We start from the raw sequence: 21,940 nt of genomic DNA, 5'->3' as shown, positions 1-21,940 counted from the left end.
AGGTGGATCTGTGATGTGTTGGAAGCTCCCAGTGAGATCCAGGAGAACCGTTTCCAAATCTGGAATGGTACTCACTGGAGTCAAGGAAGCTTGATGTTTGGTACAGTATGAAGACACTGAAATTGGGATTGGTTTATTTTATTTATTAATTTATTTAATATTTTATGTATTTTGTTTTATTTTATTATTTTATCTGTCACCCAGGCTGGAGTGCAGTGGCAAGATCTCAGCTTACTGCAACCTCCGCCTCCCAGGTTCAAGCTATTCTTGTGCTCCTGAGTAGCTGGGACTTGCAGGCATGTGCCACCACACCTGGCTAATATTTCTGTATTTTCAGGAGAGACAGGGTTTTACCATGTTGCTCAGGGTGGATTTGAACTCCTGAGCTCAAGAGATCTGCCTGCCTCAGGCTCCCAAAGTGCTTGGGTTACAGGGGTGAGCCCTGTTTTTTTCTATTTTTAGAGAAACTGAAGTTTAAAATTAAATTTCTAAGCAAAGTGAGAGGCAATCTGTGGCTACCTGGCAGAGGACTGAGGGTTTGGAAGCAGGTTTAAGGGTGTCAAGAGGAGATGAGTTATTTCTTTTCAGGGAAGGACAAGCCATGCTTAACTGATAATACTGGTTAAGAGCCATAAGATTTAGTGGAAATAAAGTAGGAAGTCCATGGGCATTGGATTCAGATTTGGGTCTTAGTCTGTTTGGGCCATAGACTGGGTAACTTACAAACAACAGAAATTTATTTCTCAGTTTTTGGGCCTGGGAAATCCAAAATCAAGGTGCTGGAAGATTCAGTGTCTGGTGAAGGCCCACTTCGTGGTTCATAAATAGCTGTCTTATTTTTCCTTCCTTCTTTCTCTTTCTTTTTCTTTTCTTTTCTTTCTTTCCTCCTCCTCTTTCTGCTTCTCCTTATCCCTTCCCTCCTCCTCCTTTCTTCCTTCTCCTCCTCTTTTCTTCCTCTTCCTCCTCCCCTGGCCCCCACAGCCTTGACCTCCTAGGCTCAAACAATCCCCCAACTTCAGACTCCTGAGTAGCTGGGGTTACAGGCATGTGCCAGCATGATGGCTTATCTTCTTACTATGTAAGAAGAAGGGGTGAGGGAGGGAGTGCCTCACAGTTTCTTTCAAAAGACCACTCATCTCATTTATGAGGATTCTGCCCTCCTCAGTCATCTACCAGAGACCTCACTTCCTAATATTATCACAATGGGGGTTAAGATTTCAGCATGAATTTTGGAGGAACACAAACATTCAAGACCATAGCGCCCTGCCACTTTCTGGCTATGGGATCTTGGAGAAGTCACTCAGCCTCTCTGAACCTCAATTTTGTAAGTGCAAAATGGGAATAACAATCCATGCTTCACATTTTTTTTCATGGGATTAAATGAAATAATGAATTCTTGGTACCAACCTATGTCTGGCACCTAGTGGTTACGCCTGTCCTGAATGAAGAAAGATAGAGGGGTAAATCACAACAAAACATCTGACTTCTTAGGAAACAGAAAACTCTAAACCTGTTATTATGGGACATTAAAGCAGGGCAGGGTGCCTGACCTTTAGGTGATCTGAGCATCAGACTTCCTGCCTACCCGTCCTTGTTCTTCACAGCCTTGGGGAACCTACCATTGCTACTGAGCCTCCTCTCCTTGATGCAGCTGAGGAATGTGTCAGAGGAAGAACTGGACAGCATGGCCATGAAGCTCCTTCACCAAGGTGCCCTGCCTGCTTGAGACAGCACCCATGGGCCCAGGGCTGGGTGTGCAGTGGGTGCTCACGCAGTAGGCTGGTGTTCTTCTTTCTTCTACCCTTTTATCCCTATGGAAGAATTTAGTAGGTCATTCTGTCCCTAGGGGTTTCTTGCTAAAGGACCTGTCAGGGCCTTCTCTGCTTGTTTTCTGGGAATGTTTAGGAGACACCCCACCCCTGCAAAAAATCAGCATATGAGGCCAGGCATGGTGGCTCATTCCTGTAATCCCTATACTTTCGGAGTTTGAGGCAGGAGGATTGTTTGACACCTGGGCAACATAGCAAGACCCTGCCTCTACAAACAGCCAGGTATGGTGGCTCATGCCTATAATCCTAGCACTTTGGGAGGCTGAGGCAACGCATTGTTTGAGCTCAGGAATTCAAGACCAGCCTGGGCAACATGGTGAAACCTTGTCTTTACAAAAAAATTAGCTGTGTGTGGTGATGCAGACCTATAGTCCCAGCTACTTGGAGGGGCCTAGGTGGGAGGATTGCTTCAACTCAAGATGTCGAGGGTGCAGTGAGCTATGATCTCACCACTGCACATAGCCTGGGCAATGGAGTGAGACCTCCTCTCTAAGACAAACAAATCAATGTGTAACAGGCTCGAGAGTCAGGAAGTCCTGGGTTTGAATCTCAGCTTAGTCACTAACAATCATCTAGTCTCTGTGAGCCTTAGGTTCCTCATAGGTAAAGTAGCAGTACTTCCCTGACCTAAGGTTGAATAAGGAATACTTATCTAGTTAGATAAAGAATGTTGGCTGGCCGGGCATAGTGGCTCACACCTGTTAATCTAAGCACTTTGGAGGCCAAGGCAGGCGGATCACCTGAGGTCAGGAGTTCAAGACCAGCCTGACCAACATGGTGAAACCTGATCTTAAAAAATTTTTTTAAAAATACAAAAATTAAGTTGGGCATGGTGGCTCACACCTGTAATCCTAGCACTTTGGAAGGCTGAGGTGGGCGGATCATGAGGTCAGAGGTTCAAGACTAGCCTGACCAACATAGTGAAACCCGTTCTCTATAAAAAATTTTTTTTAAAAAAAGAATGTCACACAGTGTTTGATACACAGTAGGCCTTCAACAGTTGCTATCCATGCAGATTTTTTTTTTCCTGGTACAAGGTCAGCTCTCTACCTCATCCTACAATTGACTCAGATCTGATGATCCAGTTCATAGTTCTCCAGGCTTCTTTCCGATCCACACCTCAGACCTCCTTGGTTTCTCAACTCATGATGCTATCATCACTTCATAGGCAGCATCTACAGGAAGATTTGCTGAGGCAAGGTTGAAATTAATAGGAAAAATAATGTGTCTTCGGTGTCTGTAGATCCCCAGGTCCTCTAGTCACAGGTGAAAATGGGGCACCTTCCTTGCCTGGAGCCCAGTCCTCCTCATGAGAAGAACAGTGTCAGATTCAAAAAAAGGCCACTGGGGACAGGTTGCAGATGGCCTCAGCCTGGTACCAGTCATCACCAGCCTGTCTATGAGATTAAGGATGACACTAAGCTAGGAGGGAGATCTGTGTGTGACAAAGTCAGCCTTCAAAAGAGCCTCTGACAGGGAGTAACAGGCTCAAACCCACACATGAAATATAATAGGGCATTTACATGTAATCCTTGAGCACTTCTATATGATAGCACAGAGAGGAGAGGATTGTGGTTTGGGGTGGAGACCTGCTGGTCTGGGTGACCACAGGCCAATTAGAAGTCAGGGTGTGATATGGCTGCCAAAAAGTGAATGGAGATGTAGGTAGGTTTCCTATTAGGCTGGGGGTAGGGAGATGGGAAGTGGGAGTTCCCAGTAGTAAAGGGATATGTTCTATAGCTATCTACAGTGTAATGCAGTACTCATGAAGCCTGGGAGAATGCAGAAGCAGCATCTAATCTTGCCTTGAGAGGTTAAGGAAGGCTTCAAAGGGGAGACAAACTTTTCACTAAATCTTTTTTTTTTTTTTTTTGAGACAGGATTTTACTGTCACCTAGGCTGAAGTGTAGTAGCATGATAACTTGATAACTGCTCACTGCAGCCTCAACCCCTTGTAGATGGAACTACCAGTGTGTGCCACCATGCCCAGCTAATTTTTTGTATTTTTTGTGGAGAGATGGGGGTCTCACCATGTTGCCCAGGTTAGTCTCAAACTCCTGGCCTCAAGCAATCTGCCTGCCTTAGCCTCCCAAAGTGCTGGGATTATAGGTATAAGCCACTGTGCAGTCCTGAGCTGAATCTTGATTGCTGACTAGGACTAGAGGCGTTAGCCAAATGAAGTGATGTGAGGGAGACGATGTGGCAAGTACAGGGAACTGCACTTCATTCAACAGTTAAAGTTCCCTTGGGAAGGTGGTGAAGGTGTTCAAAGGATGCCTTTGAACATCTCAGCTGCTACAGTCTTTCTGGCTAATGTGCAGCTGTAGGCTGCTTGCCTGATGTTTGTCTAGATGGAGGGTGTGAATGTGCCTTAAGGTTTGTCACTGTTTCTTTCCATTGGTTGTAATGTCAGGGAAACTTATTTTATTTATTTATTTATTTATTTATTTTTTTAAAGATGGGGTTTCACCATGATGGCCAGGCTGGTCTTGAACTCCTGACCTCAGGTGGTCCACCCACCTCAGCCTCCCAAAGTGCTAGGATTACAGGCATGAGCCACTGCGCCCGGCTACTTAGTTTGTTCTTGCTCCCCAAGACTGACATCTGAAATAGCCAGTTGCAGGTCACCACCTGTGACAAGTGTGAGTGCTGTGCAATAGGCCGCCTGGGGACTCATCTCTTACAGTGAGCAAGCTGTGTGGGAAGTGCAGCCCCACTGACGTGGATATCCTGCAGCCCTCCTTCAACTTCCTGTACTGGAGCCTTCATCAGACCACACCCAGCAGTCAAAAGAGAGGTGCAGGGGCCTGGGCTGGGACAGTGAAGAGTTCTGGGCAGTGTCTGTGACCCTCTCTACCTCAACTTTTCCATCTTAAAAAAATAGGGTTGTATGTATGGCTGGTGGTCATAAGGTCCTTTCTGGTTCTAATAACCTGAGCTTCTGTTATGAAGCTGGAACCCTTAGAGCCTCAGGATAATCCTTTGTTTGTGAAGCCCCCATCAGGTGTTAAGCACCGTGGCACTTAGCTGGAGCTCCTCTGTAACTCCTGTGGGCCCTGCCCTGCCCACCCCCTGCAGCTGCTGCAGTGCTCCTGAGCAGCACAGGTCTGATGCAGCTTCTGGAGAAGATGATGGCACTCACCTTGACAGAAGCAGACTCTCCCAGGAATGCACTCCTCTGCTCTGCCTGGCTGCTCACCGCCTCTTTATCTGCCCAGCAGCACAAGGGCAGTTTGCAGGTTAGTTTCTAACTCCTGTGGCTTTGAGGCATGGGGTGGCACTCAAAGGAGTGTTGAAGATCCTGAGTTCTGGTCCCAGTTCTGGGGCTTATTAGCTGTGTGACCTTGGCAAGGCATTTACCTTTTCTGAGCTCAGTTTCCTTATGTACAAAATGAGGAAAACATCCCAGGGTTGTTATCAGGTTGGTTTATATTAATCCACTTAACACACAAGATTTACTCACACTCCAGGCTCTATTCTTGGCACAGAGGAATAAAAAATGAATATACCATGTGTCCTACCCTTAGGAAACTTGTAGTCTTGAAAGATAAGATTGTACTCAGCAAAGATAGTGGGGAAAGGCATTCCAGGTAGAGAGAACAATATGAGCAAAGGGATGAAGCTGCACAAATTCAGGACATGGTCTGTATATTTGGGGAGTGGTGAGGTGCTTGTGTGGCGAGAATGTGGGGAATGAATGGAGCAGGTCAGACCAGACAGGGAGGCAGAAGCCAGCCTGTGACCTTGAAGTGCAGCATGGCACGCATTGTAATGCTGCACATGGTTAGCTGTCATTACTGTTCCAGAAGGTGATGCAGGGAAGAGAAGAGAAGTGGACATATCCACAGAGCACCTCCTTTCCCCTCAGCCCCTCCCTCTTGTAGGGTCTTGTCATCACAGTACCCTGTGTGAGCTCCTCTGTGGGCTGCTTCTCATGGAAACCATCTGCTAGCCTCTGTAGTATCCTCACACTGTGCCTAGTACTGTGCCAATCTAGTGATAGGCAGAGAAGTGACATCAGTTTTAAACTTTGACCTCCAGAGGGGCAACAAGCTGTAGCAAATCTATGCTCTGGCAGATCCTGCAGATTATTACCTGTGGTTGGGTTGGTTTAGGACAGAAACCTTTCCTAATTTTCCATGAGGCTACTCGGCCCATCCAGCTCTCTGCATCACCTGCCCAGGAGAAAAGTGGCATTTTGTCCTTGGCTCTGGCCTGGCCCTCAGGTCACACCTAGGCAATTACCTGTTCCTAGCTACCTCCAGTGCCCTAACTCAGGCCTGATCATTCGTCCTCCTCACTAATGTGAGCCACTTACAATCTCCTAGCCACCTGCCTCTTCCCTCTGCATGTCCTATCATTGCAGCCACATTCTGTCCTCACATCCCTTCTGCCCAAGCTCCTTCAACAGGCTTTTTGTCCTCCTCTAGGCCTGGCCCTCTGCAGCCTTACTTTCTGCCATTCCCACCCACCTTCCCTGTCCTCTGGCTAGGAATTTGCACTTCTCCCAGTCAGCTGTGCTCCTTCACATTGCCATACCTTTTTTTTTTTTTTTGTCTGTTTTGTTTATTATTATTATTTTTTTTTGAGACAGAGTTTCACTCTTATTACCCAGGCTGGAGTGCAGTGGTGTGATCTTGGCTTATCGCAACCTCCGCCTCCTGGGTTCAGGCAATTCTCCTGCCTCAGCCTCCTGAGTAGCTGGGATTACAGGCACGTGCCACCATGCCCAGCTAATTTTTTGTATTTTTAGTAGAGACGGGGTTTCACCATGTTGACCAGGATGGTCTCAATCTCTTGACCTCGTGATCCACCCGCCTTGGTCTCCCAAAGTGCTGGGATTACAGGCTTGAGCCACCACGCCTGGCTATTTTGTTTATTATTAATAGACTTCACTTTTAGGACAGTTTTAGATTTATAGAAAAATGGTACAGGTTCCCGACACACACACATAGTTTCATGTTATTAACATCTTACCTTAGTATGATATCTCCATGCTTTTTTACAAGTTGGTTCTTCTGCTAGAACTTGCTGCTTTCAATAGGGGTTTCTAAGGAACTACTTTGTGCCAGACTGATAGAACTAAGCAGAATAGTAGTTCCTCTCTCAGGCAGCCTACATTCTGGCTGAGGAGAGCAGGTTCAATAGCTTTGAACCTGACACCCCAACTAGCCCCTCAATTTGGGCACTGCTTGACATAAAGTCATGTTTACTGATGCTGATCCTCAGCTGTCCCTCACAATAGCTCTGGAGGGAGTGAAAGCAGGTGGGTGTTGTCTTAATTTCACAGATGAAGAAAGTAAGGCATGCTGAGAGAGGTGCAGTGACTTGCCCATGGGCATACAGCTGACAGGTGGCAAAGCCAGGATTTTTATTTTTTAATCGTTTTTTTAAAGAGATGGAGTCTGCTGCCCAGGTTGGAGTGTTGTGGCGCTATCCCAGCTCACTGTAGCCTTGGCCTCCTGGCTCAAGTGATTCTCTCACCTCAGCCTCCTGAGTAGTGGGGACTACAGGTGCATGCTACCATGCCCAGCTAATGTTTTTTGTATTTTCTTGTAGAGATGGGGCTTCACTATGTTGTCCAGCCTGGTCCTGGACTCAAGAAGTCCTCCCACCTCAGCCACCCAAAGTGCTGGGATTACAGGTGTAAGGTGCTGCACCTGACCTGAGAGCCAGGATTTTGATTTAACCTGTCTGACTCCAGATCTTCTGAGTTAGAGGTACAGTGGGCAGAGCCAGAGACTGAACCACAGATGAGGCCAGGGAAGGCTATCTGGTGGAGGAGGCCAATGAGGATGGGAGAGATTTGGGAAAAAAACAGTTCTCCAGGTACAGACTTGATTCTCCTCCTCATGCTTCTGAAGCTAGGACTGGTGCAGCTTGGAAGACTCTGTGGCCTCCTCTGTCCTCTTTTGATGTAGCGGATATGTCAGGGGAGATGGTAGAAGAGATATTCAGGCAGGTTATTTTCTGTTCAAACTTCCAGAATGTTGGGGTTAGCCTTTTACCCTCTGCCCTGCCAGGTTCACCAGACACTCTCTGTGGAAATGGACCAAGTATTGAAAGCTCTCAGCTTTCCAAAGAAAAATGCTGCACTGCTCTCAGGTATGGGTCCACAAGTCTCCAACAGGAGAAGAAAAGCTTTTCGCCTAGGTTTTCATATAGGACCAGCACACAGACCAGCCTGTGGTCACTCCATAATTGTCTCATCTTTGTCTTCCATCCTGTGACAGCACTGGGCGGGAGGTGGGAAGGAGACAGAAACTGGGTGTAAGGAGTCTTCTGCTTCCAGCTGCCATCTTATGCTTCCTGCGGACAGCCCTGCGACAAAGCTTTTCCTCTGCCCTGGTGGCCCTGGTGCCCTCAGGGGCCCTGCCACTGCCAGCCACCGAGAACACTGTCTTAGCTCCACTGCGAACATCACAAGTGCGGTCCCTGGTCATTGGGCTGCAGAACCTCCTGGTGCAGGTAAGGCCTTTGCTGAGTGGGCCCAGGCAGTGGGGCTTGCTTCTGCCAGGACAATGGCAGGAAGGGGCAGCTGCCTGTCAAGGTCCTGATATTCCTACCAGGGCTTGGAGGGTGGATTGAGTGAGACTTAAAAAAAAATTATTATTATTATTTTTTAATTTTAAAATACAGACAAGGTCTTGCTATATTGCCAGGCTGGTATCAAACTTCTGGCCTCAAGTGATCCTCGTACCTCAGCCTCCAAAAGTGCTAGGATTATAGGCATAAACCACCATGCCCTGCCTGGTTAAGACTTTTAAAGCTACAGTGACAGAAACAAAACTCAAACTGGTTTATAACTAAGAAGTCCTGGGGTCAATACTGGCATTAGGCACAGCATGATCCCAGAAGCTCAGACAAGGTTATCAGACTCCATCTCTTGGCTCTGCATTCCTCACTGTCAGCTTTATTCTTATGAGACAGTAGGATGACCAGCAGTAGCTTCTAGCTTATATCCTCTGGGAAAAAGATTCTCTTTCCCCATAGTTCCCAGAATTGAGTCTCATTAGGCTGGCTTGGGTAAAATGTCTCATGGCTGAGAATCTCAAGCGATTTTTCCACCTCAGCCTCCTGAGGAGCTGGGACCACATCCTATGGCTGGGGCATAGGATGCCCTGAGTAGCCTGGTTTGGGTCAGTGCCCTCTCCTGGAGGCCAGGGTATATGATCAGCTCTCCATAGCCCAGGTGGGCTAGAGAGAGGGATGGTTCCCTAGGAAAAACTGCCACCACAAGAAGGAGGGGATCCAGGGTAAGCGAAAGCATGTCTGCCTGCAAGTGGGTTGTGTTTTATGGCTTAGGGGACACTTGGAGATCAGTGTTTACCTTACCCATCACATCCTGAGTCCCTGACCCAATGTCATGGCCTGTGAAGGGTACTGGGAGTCCCAAGAAAATGTCCCAGGAGTGGGCCCTATGCTAAGTCAGTGGTTGCTTAGTCTTGTCTTGTGGCACATCCGTGCACAAGGCTCTTGCTCTTTTTTTTTTTTTTTTGAGACAGAGTCTTGCTCTGTCACCCAGGCTGGAGTGCAATGGCGTGATCTCGGCTGACTGCAAACTCTGCCTCTCTGGTTCAAGTGATTCTCCTGACTCAGCCTCCTGAATAGCTGGGACTACAGGCGTGTGCCACCACACCCAGCTAATTTTGTATTTTTAGTAGAGACAGTTTCACCACATTGTCCAGGCTGGTCTCAAACTCCTGACCTTGTGATCCATTCGCCTCGGTCTCCCAAAGTGCTGGGATTACAGGTGTGAGCCACCAGCCTGGCCGGCTCTGTGCTCTTGAGGATCAAACATCTATCCCATTATGGCACTCAGCTCTTTCTATTTCAAGTTTCCATTTTCATATCATTCTTCCCCCCACCAGGCTGTGATATACTCAAGGGCAGGGTTATCTTATCTGAGTCTGGTTAATCGTTGTGTCTACTTCCCCTTGTGGGTTTAGAGCTAATTTACAATTCAGAAATCAGATGAGAACCAAAACATCAGCTTTATTGCTGGTAAACATCATACTAGAATATTGGCTGAGACTCTGGGTCAGAATGGCCTTTTTTTTCCTGCAATTTTTCAAACATATGGCAATGAGAGAACTTTGTTTGTTTGTTTTGAGACAGACTCTTGCTCTGTTACCAGTCTGGAGTGCAATGGTGCAATCTTGGCTCACTGCAACCTCCAGCTCCTGGGTTCAAGCGATTCTTCCACCTCAGCCTCCTGAGGAGCTGGGACCACAGGTGCGTGCCACCATGCCCAGCGAATTTTTGTATTTTTAGTAGAGACAGGGTTTCATCATGGCCAGGATGGTCTCGATCTCCTAACCTTGTGATCCGCCCACCTTGGCCTCCCAAAGTGCTGGGATTACAGGTGTGAGCCACTGTGCCTGGACTGAGCCACTGCACCCGGCTGAGAGAATTTTACAGTGAACACTCATACACCCACCACCTAGATTATATGAATAACATTTTATTATACTTGCTTAATCCTACCTGTCTAAAATGAGCTTTCTAAACCACCTTCTTTCTCCTTGCCAGACCAGGGGTCCATAGGTGGGAACTGTGTTTGCATTACGGACACTGAGCCAGCTGGCCAGGATCTTAAGAGTTTAAACTGATGGGAGTATAACCTTTAATACCTTAATCCTGCCCTGATGGCATGGTAAATCTTAAGCTAGTGTCTTGCCTGTTAGATGAAACCTTCTTTGGGTGAGGAGGGCGAGTTAGGGAAATGCTTTCCCCCTAATGTTTCTAAAAGGGCTGATGTTCCTGTTTTAACATTCCGAACAGGAGGTGTAAGGGGAATGATTTCCCAGTACCTAGCACAGAGCTTGGCACAAAATTGGCATTTGGGAATGTTTGTTGAATGGATGGAAACCATGGAAATTAATACGACATGATCCCAACCATGTAGGCAGATTATAGGAAACACAAATAATTACATGTAATGCCAAAATCACCTTTTAGCAGTTGAGCATGCCTAATACAAAAGTCCAAAATCCAAAATGCCCAATGAGCATCTGCTTTGAGCATCATGTTGGTGCTCAAAAGTTTTAGATTTTGGAGTATTTTGTATTTCAGATATTTTTTTTTTTGAGACGGATTTTCGCTTTTTACCCGGTTGCTGGAGTGCAATGGCGCAATCTCAGCTCACTGCAACCTCCATCTCCTGGGTTCAAGCAATTCTCCTGCCTCAGCCTCCTGAGAACCGTGCCCAGCTAATTTTTAGATTTTTAGTAGAGACAGGGTTTCACCATGTTGACCAGGATGGTCTCGATCTCTTGACCTTGTGATCCACCTGCCTTGGCCTCCCAAAGTGCTGGGATTATAGGCATGAACCACCGTGCCCGGCCTCGGATATTTGGATTACAGACAGTCAACCTGTATTTGTTTTTTTGTTTGTTTTTGAGATGAAGTCTCCCTCAGTTGCCCAGGCTGGAGTGCAGTGGTGTGATCCCAGCTCACTGCAACCTCCGCCTCCTGAGTTCAAGTGATTCTCTCGCCTCAACCTCCCAAGTAGAACTACAGGTACGCACCACAACGCCTGGCTAATTTTGTATTTTTAGTAGACGTGGGGTTTCACATTGGCCAGGCTGGTCTTGAATTTGACTTAAAGTGATTCACCCCTTTGGCCTCCCAAAGTGGTGGGATTATAGGAGTGCTCAGTCTTAACCTGTATTTGAATCAAGGAAAGCTGCACAGGAGAAGCAGCATTTGAACTGGACCTTTAGTGATAAAAAAAAAAAAAAAGCCTTCTTCAAACCAATAGCCTTAACACTAGGGGGAGGTGCCAGTGAGTTTTTGTTTGAGACAGAGTCTTGCTCTGTCACCCAGGCTGGGGTGCAATGGTTCAATCCCAGCTCACTGCAACCTCCGCCTCCTGGGTTTAAGTGATTCTCCTGCCTCAGCTTCCTGATTAGCTGGGATTACAAGCGCACGCCACCAGGCCCAACTTTTTTTTGTATTTTTAATAGAGATGGGCTTTCATCATGTTGGCCAGATTGTTCTCAAACTCCTGACCTCAGGTGATCCACCCACCTTGGCCTCCCAAAGTGCTGGGATTACAGGTGTGAACCACCATGCCCAGCTCCCAGTGAGGTATTATATAGCACTTTCCCCATTTTCCCCTCATGCCCAAGAGCCTAGGTGTCTCCCTGGCCTGTGATACTCAACTCTGCCTCTGGCAACTGTTTATTTTTGTTTTTGAGACAGAGTCTTGCTCTGTCACCCAAACTAGAGTGCAGTGGCATGATCATGGCTCACTGCCACCTTAACCCGCTAGGCTTAAGTGATCCTGCCACCTCAGCCCCCAGAATAGCCAGGACTACAGGTATATACCACCATACCCAACTAATTTTAAAATACTTCTGTATTTGTAGTGAGACCAGGTACAGTGGCTCATGCCAGTAATCTCAGGAGGCCGAGGTGGGTGGATCACTTAAGGTCAAGAATTCGAGACCAGACTGGCCAACATGGTGAAACCCTTATTAGCCAGGTGTGATGGCGTGCGCCTGTAATCCCAGCTACTTGGGAGGCTGAGGCAGGAGAATCACTTGAACCCGGGAGGTGGAGGTTGCAGAGAGCCAAGATCGTGCCATCACACTCCAGCCTGGGTGACAAAGCAAGAGTCTGTCTCAAACAATACATTAAAAATAAAATAAAATACGTTTGTAGAGATGATATCTCACTATGTTGCTCAGGCTGGTCTTGACCTCCTGGGCTCAAGCAATCCTTTGGTGTTGGCTTCCCAAAGTGCTAGGATTACAGGTGTGAGTCATTGCACCTGGCCTTGTTTTAATTGTAATTAACTGTATATAACATAAAATTTAGTATTTTAATCATTTTAAGTATATAGGTCAGTTGCATTAAGTACATTCACGTTGTTGTGCAACCTTCATCATCCTCCATCTCTAGATGGATCTTTTTCATCTTCCCACACTGAAACTCTGTACCCATTAAACAACTCCCAAGTCCCCCTCACCTGGCATCCACGATTCTATTTGCTATCTCTATGGATTTGACTACTCTAGGGACCTCATATAAGTGGAATCATGTATTTGTGTCTCTGGCAGTTTTTGACTGCCTGTTCTCAACAGTCCCTGGAAGGGGAACCCAGCCTCAGCAGCTCATGACTCCCTATAGAAGCTGCTGGGACTACCCTGATTATAGGAGGGTATTGCTGAGGAGCCTGTCTTAGCCTCACAGTCACTGCCCCTATAACTGCCTAGTGAACAGGACCAAGTAGTCTTTTCCTCTTTTCTCTCACTGCCATACTCCCTAGAAATTTCCTGGCCTTCTGTGTTCAGCCACAGTGCCCCCTCTGTCACTGGCCAGGACCTCGTGGCTAGAGCTAAGCCTCCTTCATTCCCTTCTACCAGTTTGTTTAAAACTAGCAGGGTGTGTGTGTGTGTGTGTGTGTGTGGTTTTTGTTTTTTTGAGACAGACTCTCATTCTGTTGCCCAGACTGGATTGCAGTGGCATGATCGTAGCTCACTGAGCTCACTGCAACCTCTGCCTCCCAATTTCAAGCGATTCTCGTGCTTCAGCCTCTCGAGTAGCTGAAATTACAGGCACCTGCCACCATGCCTGGCCAATTTTTATATTTTTAGTAGAGACAGGGTTTTACCATGTTGGCCAGGCTGGTCTCAAACTCCTGGCCTCAAGTGATCTGCCTGCCTTGGCCTCTCGAGTAGCTGAGATTACAGGCACCTGCCACCATGTCTGGCCAATTTTTTGTATTTTTAGTAGAGACAGGGTTTTAGCTTGTTGGCCAGGCTGGTCTCAAACTCCTTGCCTCAAGTGATCCACCTGCCTTGTCCTCCCAAAGTTGAGATTATAGGTGTGAGCCATAGTGCCTGGTCTTAAAAGTAGCTTTTTATTCATTCATTCATTCATTTGTTCAATCATTCATACATTCAGCAAACATTTCTTCCACAGTAATCCATAAATAGAGGAAATCCCTCTCCCTTGAGCTCCCAGAATGGTTGATTCAGCTCTGTATTGAGTATCATGTCAATCATATTTTATTACATGATCAATGGTTTACATTGTCTTCTTCCACAAAACTGAAAACTTCCTTTTAGGCAAAAATGTCCCCCACGTGGGAAGTCAAAGGCTTCACAGAGAAGGTGACATTTGAACTCAGCCTTGATAGGTATCTTGGCAGAGGTATAGAGGGAAAGGCGTTCCAGCAGGATGACAGCATGTACAAAATCACAGTCTGAAAGTGCATGCTGGGCTGTAGAGTGTAATGAGGTAGAAAATGAGACTAAAAAGTTGGGCAGAGCCAAAGTGAGCTGTACCTCATACAGTAGGCTAAGAATTGCTGTGGGAACTGGGGAAGGACATCTGTCAGACTGTGTGAAAGTTCCCTCTCAGGCTGAGTGCTATGGCTCATGCTTATAATCCTAGCACTCTGGGAGGAAAAGGTGGGTGAATTGCTTGAGTCTAGGAAATCCAGACCAGCCTGGGCAACACAGCGCAACCCCATCTCTATAAAAAATACAAAAAAATTAATTGGGTATGGTGGCACATGCCTGTAGGCCCATCTACTCAGGAGGCTGAGATGGGAGGATCACCTGAGCCCAGGAGGTTGAGGCCGACGTGAGCTATTATCACAACACTGAGCACCAACCTGGGTGACAGAGGGAGACCTGCGTCTCAAAAGAAAAAAAAAGAAAGTAAGTTCCCTCATACCCATGAGGGTTGCTAAAATAAGAATACAGATAATATCAGGTGTTGGCAGGAAGGTGGAGAATGTCCATACAAAACCTTGTATCTGAATGTTCATAGCAGCACTATTCATAATAATGAAAAAGTGGAAACAGCCCCAATGTCCATCAACTGATAAACAAATTGTATATCCGTACAAGAAATATTATTTGACCATATAAAGGAATGAAGTACTGACAAATGCTACAACATGGATGACTCTTGAGCACATTAAGTTAAAGAAGTCAGACATAAAAGAGCACATATGATTTTGCTTATGAGAAATGTCTGGAAAAGGAAAATCTATAGAGACAGAAAGTGGATTAGTGGTTGCCTAGGACTGAGTGGAGGGATAGGGGAACAAAGAGTGACTGTTGAGTATGAGGTTTCTTTTTAGGAGTGATGAAAATATTATGGAATTATACTGCTGTGCAACTCTGTGTATATAATAAAAACTACTGAATTATATCTTTTAAAGGATGAATATTATGGTTCCTGAATTATATCTCAATAAAACTATCCTTTAAAAAACTGATGTCAAGGGAGAAAAATGACAATGAAGACTAAGCTAGGGCTCTGAGTGCTGGTCCTCCTTGATACCTCTAGGCCAAAGCAGCCTGGCAGCACCAGCACTACAAACTGAGTGCTGGTCAGCTATGCAGAATCTTCAGCAGTCGGGTAGCCGAGTGTAATGCAGTTGAAGGTACAATATCTAGAGTCACAGGGATCTGTGTCAAAGCCCCTGCCCAGCCTCTGACTCTGAAGATGTTTAGCAAGTCACTTACTAATCTTCATGTTCTCCATCTGCAAAATACAAGGGGTGTTTTGACATTAAACAATATGAGCCCATGAGAACAGCCTCCATTCCTGAGGGAATGGAACATGGTGGAGGAAAATGTTAGTTGAAATCAGACTAGAGAGTGTCCAGGGTCCACCATGCTGGGTCACATGGGGTAAAGGGGCAGGTCAGTGGCAGCAGAGGGCTCTGAATAAGGGCTGTGGGCACTGGAGTGATAAGGGTGGTATGGGGGTGAGGAGGAGGCAGGGGCCAATTTCCCATCTGCTCAGTTCTGAGGCCACAGGACTGGAATATATCTCTGAATGTCTCTGGAGTAATGGCACATCAAGTCCTTCTCATACTTCAAATCAATTTTTTAATTGTGACACCAGAAAAAGGAAACTCTACTCTTCTAAAGGGCCTGTGCTAAGATTAGACTGGGCTCATCCAGTCTTCCTTTTTCCATTAACGTAATCATAGTAATAATATCTGGATGCAAAAGTCATGGGCCAACTTAAATTTCTGCCTACCACATATGATAAGTGTATATTTAACTTTATAAGAAACCATCAAATTGTTTCCCAAAGTGGAGGCACCATATTACCTTCCCACCAGCAATGTATGAGTGCCAGCTGTTCCACATTCTCCTCAACACTTGGTGTTGTCAGACTTTTTAACTTTAGCTATTGGTAGATGTACAGGGGTACCTCATAGTAGTTTTAATTTTCATTTCCCTAATGACTAATGATAAATATTTTCACGTGCTTATTACAGCATATAATTTTGAAGAAAGGTCCTGTTGCTTTAAAAAAAAAAAAAAAAAAAAGGTTGGGCTGGGCGTGGTGGCTCACGCCTATAATCCAAGCACTTTGGAGGCCAAGGCTGGCAGATCACCTGAGGTTGGGAGTTCAAGACCAGCCTGACCAACATGGTGAAACCCCATCTTAAGAAAAAAAAAAAAAGGTTGAAACCCACTGGCTTAAATAAACTGTGAGCCTCTTCCAAGGTCTGTTATCTGGGAATCTTTTAGTGTGGCCTAGGGTCCATCTTCTTTACTGAAACAACGCACTCTTTTTTTTTTGAGACAGTTTTGCTCTGTCACCCAAGCTGGTGTGCAGTGGTCCAATCTCAGCTTACTGCAACCTCTGCCTCCTGGGTTCAAGCAATTCTGCTGCCTCAGCCTCCCGAGTAGCTGGGACTACAGGTGTGCACCACGATGCCCAGATAATTTCTATATTTTTAGTAGAGATGAGGGTTTCACCATGTTGGCCAGACTGGTCTCAAACTCCTGACCTCAGCTGATCCAGCTGCCTCAGCCTCCCAAAGTGTACAAGCAGGAGCCACCATGCCCAGCCCAAAGCACTCTCTTGAATGTAGATAAATCATGCAGTATAAGCACTGTGCTCTGTATGAGGGTGAGAGATGAAGCCACAAACATTTCTTGATTATCTACAGGGGTATAATCCCAAATATGAAATTCTGAAATCCAAGTATCGCTGAAAACCAAATGTTTTTTCTTGGTTGGCACCAAAACCAAATGGTAGAAAAACCTGACCTGAACTCATTTTTTTCTACAGAAGGACCCTCTATTGTCCCAGGCCTGTGTTGGCTGCCTAGAGGCCTTGCTTGACTACCTGGATGCCCGGAGCCCAGATATCGGTAGAAATTCTCCACATTCTATGATGTTCCCATGAAAAAGATTGGAGGGTGCCAGCCCGTTCCACCCTCCTGCTCCAGCCTTCCATCCCATTGTGTGATTCATACTTGTTTTGTTTAATTCTTTTAGCAGCACTGCAAGGGCAGTCATGCCCATTATACAGATGAGGTCACTAAGGTTGAGAAAGGTCAAATGATGAGCCCAACCAAGGTCCCGATGCTCTTAAGTGGAAGAGCCCTTCTTACTGCCTGCCTTCCACAATTGTGGCATATATAGTTTCACTGAGCCAGTCAGCATAGGTGGATCAGGAGCCCAGGGAAGAAAGAACCCTCCTTGGGTCAGCTTGTCCAGTACCCTGCACCTGACTGGGTAGCTCCTTTTTTAAGCCAATAGGAGAAGATCCTCTTTGTCAATGTCCCAAGGTAAGGCCTTGGAAGCATTAACAACCCTGCATTTCTTGAAGCTCTCCATGTGGCCTCCCAGCCTTGGAATCGGTTTTTGCTGTTTACCCTCTTGGATGCTGGAGAGAATTCCTTCCTCAGACCTGAGATCTTGAGGCTCATGACCCTGGTAAGTGCAGAAAGGATATCTTGTAGTCTGAGGAGTGTCATGAGCTGGGTGGTGCTGAAGAGACCAGGGACACCTTACTTTAGGTAACTCTAATTCTTTTTTTTTTTTTGAGACGGAGTTTCGCTTGTTACCCAGGCTGGAGTGCAATGGCGTGATCTTGGCTCACCGCAACCTCCGCCTCCTGGGTTCAGGCAATTCTCTTGTTTCAGCCTCCTGAGTAGCTGGGATTACAGGCACGCGCCACCATGCCCAGCTAATTTTTTGTATTTTTAGTAGAGATGGGGTTTCACCATGTTGACCAGGATGGTCTCAATCTCTTGACCTCGTGATCCACCCACCTCGGCCTCCCAAAGTGCTGGGATTACAGGCTTGAGCCACTGCGCCCGGCCGGTAACTCTAATTCTTAAAGAAGGTGGAGGTTGGGCAGGCCTTCACCCTACAAGAGGCCTGCTCAGAGAATTCCTCTGAATACCCATATCTCCTCACTCCAGGGGACCCTGAGACCTTTTCTCCTATTTCTCTCATGACATGTTGACCAGGACCTGTCTACCACATGCCAGGTCTGCTAGGTACTAAGGATGTCAATGAACCAGATGCTCTGCCTTTAGGGTCCCTCAGTTTAAAGAAGGGGATATACAAGTAAACTAATAATATAAATATGTAATAGAAGTGGTAGAGTAGAGGAGATGCTAACTGTAGGGGACATAGTAAGTACCCCTTGAATAAATAACAAAGCATCAAACCTATGAATGACAGCAAAGTGGACCAAGAAATACATCAGTGGTTGGCAGAGGAACAAAGAGGAAAGAGTAATTGCTACTCAGCAGTGAAGGTAACATTTTAGTTGTGGCTTGAGAGATTCATAGGCAGAGAGGAAAGGTATTCCAGGTAGTGAAGTAAGAGCAACAGGTACAAGAGCACATGGTGGTATGTCAGGGGAGCCACATGTACTTCATTTTGGCTGAGTGTTCAGTGCAAGGATAGGGAGGAGGGAGCTAAGGCCAAAGGGGCCAGGAGGGCCAGCTCTCTTAGGATCTCAGTTTGCCTTACTTACCCCACTTCCCCATGACACAGCCCCACCCCTGCCCGCTAACTCTGAGCTCCTTGAAGGCAGGGAGGTTCTATGGGCTTCTGGAGAGTGTCCCCTAAAGTTGAGGGACAGCAGATGTTTATGATGGAGATGCCAAATCACTGCGTGTTTGGGGCTTCTCTTCCTGGGCCAGTTTGTGCGGTACCGGAGTAGCAGTGTCCTCTCTCATGAAGAGGTGGTTGACGTTCTGCAAAGTGTGGCTTCAGCTGACCTGTCTACCCTCTCAAACACCACACTCCAGACCCTGGATGGCTTCTTCCAGCAGGTGGGTGGGAAGGGGAGGCCATGCATCCACTGTATGGCTAGACCCTCAAGATCATCTTATCCTGGAGGATGGGAGCTCTGGCCACAGCAGCCTAGGAACACCTAAGAATAGGAGGCTGGAAGTACAGAGGATGGAGGCAGTTGGGGCCTGTGTGGAGTAGGCACTGAGGAGGCCTGTCTTCCCTGCCCTCTTATCCCTGCAGCTCCAGAGCATGGGCCTCCTGGCTGACCACAGCATGGCACAGACCCTGCAGGCCTCCTTGGAGAGCCTTCTCCCTAGCACCACCTCGGTCCAGCCACCCCTGCAGGACATGCTGTATCCTTTCTTGCATCTGGAAGCCTTGGCCTGGGCAAACTCTCCCAGGCGATAGGAAGCTGTGGCATCATGCTTCAGGAAAGAGAGGTGCACTACAGTCCTGTCTTCTAAAGTAAGCAGGGCTCATGAGGTTAATAGCATTGACAACAACAATGCCATATCCTGTTTGTAAGTTCCTACAGAGACCAGGCATATTACATGCATTATATTTAATCCTCACATCAGCTAGGGGTGTTAGTTGCAGTACAGGTTGAGCATCCCTAATATAAAAATTAGAAATCCTCAGTGCCAAGTTCTGGGGGAAAAAAAAATTAGAAATCCAGGGCCAGGTGCAGTGGCTCACGCCTATAATCCCAGCACTTTGTGGGGCTGAGGCAGGCAGATCTGGAGTTCAAGACCAGCCTGGCCAATATGGTGAAACCCTGTCTCTACTAAAAAGACCAAAATTAGCCAGGCGTGGTGGCACGCGCCTGTAGTCCCAGGTCCTTGGGAGGCTGAGGCAGAAGAATTGCTTGAACCTGGGAGGCTGAGGTTGCCATGAGCTGAGATAACACCATCACACTCCAGCCTGGGCAACATGGTGAGACTCTGTCGCAAAAAGAAAAAAGAAATCCAAAGGGTTCCAAAATCTCAAACTTTTTGAGTGCTGAGTGGAAAATTTCATACATGACCTCACATGATGAGTTAAGAGTCAAAACTTTGTTTCATGAATAGGCTGGGTGCAGTGGCTCACACCTCTAATTACAGGACTTTAGGAAGCCTTGGCAGATCACTTGAGGCCAGGAGTTTGAGACCAGCCCAGCCAATACAATGAAATCTCATCTCCACGAAAAATACCAAAATTAGCTAGGTGTGGTGGCATGCGCCAATAGTCCCAGCTACTCAGGAGGCCGAGGCACAAGAATCACTTGAACTGGGGATATGGAGGGCACTGAGCCGAGATCATGTCACTGCATTCCAGCATGGGCGATAAAATAAGACTCTGTCCCAAAAACCCCAAAATTTTTGTTCATTTTTTTCATTAATATAATTATTATTTTCAGTATTCTTTTTTTTTTTTTTGAGACAGTGTCTGACTTTGTCACCCAGGCTGGAGTACAGTGGTGTGAACATAGCTCATTGCAGCCTTGACCCCCAGAGCCCAAGGGATCCTCCTGCCTCAGCCCTGCAAGTAGCTGAGACTATGGGTGCGTACCACCATGCCTGGCTAATTTTTGCATTTTTTGTAAATACGGGGTTTAACCGTATTGCCCAGGCTTGTCTCAACTCCTGAGCTCAGGCAATCTGCCTGCCTTGGCCTCCCAAGTGCTGGGATTATAGGCATTAGCAATCGTGCCTGGCCCATGAACAAAATTATTAAAAACAGGCACCAGGTGCAGTGGCTCACGCCTGTAATCCCAGCACTTTGGGAGGCTGAGGTGGGCGGATCACCTGAGGTCAGGAGTTTGAGATCAGCCTGGCCAATATGGTGAAACCCCATATCTACTAAAAAATACAAAAATTAGTCAGGCGTGGTAGCATGTGCCTGTAAACCCAGCTACCCAGGAGGCTGAGGCAGAGGCTGCAGTGAGCCAAGATCACACCACTGCATTCCAGCCTGGACAACAGAGCCAGACTCCATCTAAAAAAAAAAAAGCTTGGGGGACGGGTGCAGTGGCTCATGCCTGTAACCCCAGCACTTAGAGAGGCCCAAGGCAGGTGGATCACTTGAGATCAGGAGTTCCGAAACCAGGCTGGCCAACATGGTGAAACCATCACTATTAAAAATACAAAAATTAGCTGGGCATGGTGGTGCACACCTGTGATCCAAGGTACTTGGGAGGCTGAGGCAGGAGAAGCGCTTGAACCCAAGAGGTGGTTGTTGCAGTGATCCGAGAGAAGAGATTGCACCACTGCACACTTCAGCCTGGGCAACAGAGACTGTGTCTCCAAAAAAAAAGAAAGCTTGGGGCTGTGGCAGTGGTCAGAGGCCCTCTGGTGAATGGTTGCATCCAGAGACAATGCAGTCCAGTGACACTGCAGTCCACAGGTGTGTGTGAGGGTAAGTTTCTTCCTCCGCACTCTGGCTGCCTCCCTGGCTTTCCTCCTTGCCCTTTCTGTGGAATCGTTTCCTGTTGTATAGCAACTATCTAGCCCAGGTGTTCAGGACCCAATTTCAGAATCCATCCCACTATTCCTAGGAACACTTCTATTCTTCCTGGACCATTCTTGACTGTTTTGGGCTTTGGAAGTGTGATGCCCCTGTAGTTGGCCCCACCTCTCCACTGTTTTCCTCTCATGTTTTGCTACCAGCTGCTTGGGAGGGGTGGCTGTATCCCTGTCCCACATCAGAAACTGATTCTCAGGACTTGAAGGCCCAGAAATGGAGAATGAAACCTGGAGACAAAGACCATAATTGTTGGGGACATGAATGACTGCTAAAGCTATTCATCTGGAGCCATATACTCTATTGTTGAAATAGAATAAGGAAATAAAATGATACACTCACATACCTGTGTGGGCTTTCCAAAAACATTGCACTACCTTGTCTACCAGTAGCTGGTTTCTCAGCCAGTTTGATAAGGGATTGTTTGAAGAATGATGGTCTCGTCAGGGAGAGAGGTGACAGGATTTGCTCTGGTAACAGCACTCAATAATCAGCTGGGTACCTCGGATGTACTCAGAGGACAACAGTAAGGCCGTCATGGGGATGGCAGGGCAGAGAAAGGCCACGGGTTGGGGTTGCTGTTTT

General features: G+C 46.9%; 1 protein-coding gene across 5 annotated transcripts in view; it reads left to right on the top strand.

Moving 5' to 3' along the window:
• The window catches only part of MEI1 (meiotic double-stranded break formation protein 1), a 93,557-nt gene extending 71,858 nt beyond the window's left edge, over positions 1–21,699 (top strand). For 4 of the 5 annotated variants that reach the window (XM_035266065.3, XM_035266067.3, XM_054245011.2 and 1 more), the window contains 10 exons: positions 1,605–1,709; positions 4,516–4,626; positions 4,908–5,068; positions 7,853–7,934; positions 8,122–8,297; positions 16,890–16,971; positions 17,433–17,539; positions 18,763–18,894; positions 19,097–19,209; positions 21,502–21,699. In XM_035266065.3, the coding sequence (XP_035121956.1) occupies positions 1,605–1,709; positions 4,516–4,626; positions 4,908–5,068; positions 7,853–7,934; positions 8,122–8,297; positions 16,890–16,971; positions 17,433–17,539; positions 18,763–18,894; positions 19,097–19,209; positions 21,502–21,547 (1,115 nt within the window). In that variant the 3' untranslated portion in view covers positions 21,548–21,699. The remainder of the gene's footprint in view (positions 1–1,604; positions 1,710–4,515; positions 4,627–4,907; positions 5,069–7,852; positions 7,935–8,121; positions 8,298–16,889; positions 16,972–17,432; positions 17,540–18,762; positions 18,895–19,096; positions 19,210–21,501) is intronic. The other variant, XM_035266063.3, reaches the window with a different exon arrangement.
• The last annotated feature ends 241 nt before the right edge of the window (positions 21,700–21,940 follow it).

Source organism: Callithrix jacchus, chromosome 1 (genome assembly GCF_049354715.1).
Source record: "Callithrix jacchus isolate 240 chromosome 1, calJac240_pri, whole genome shotgun sequence".
NCBI lineage: Eukaryota > Metazoa > Chordata > Mammalia > Primates > Cebidae > Callithrix > Callithrix jacchus.
The sequence above is the reverse complement of the archived record's forward strand: the minus strand, read 5'-3'. Positions and strand labels throughout refer to the sequence as shown.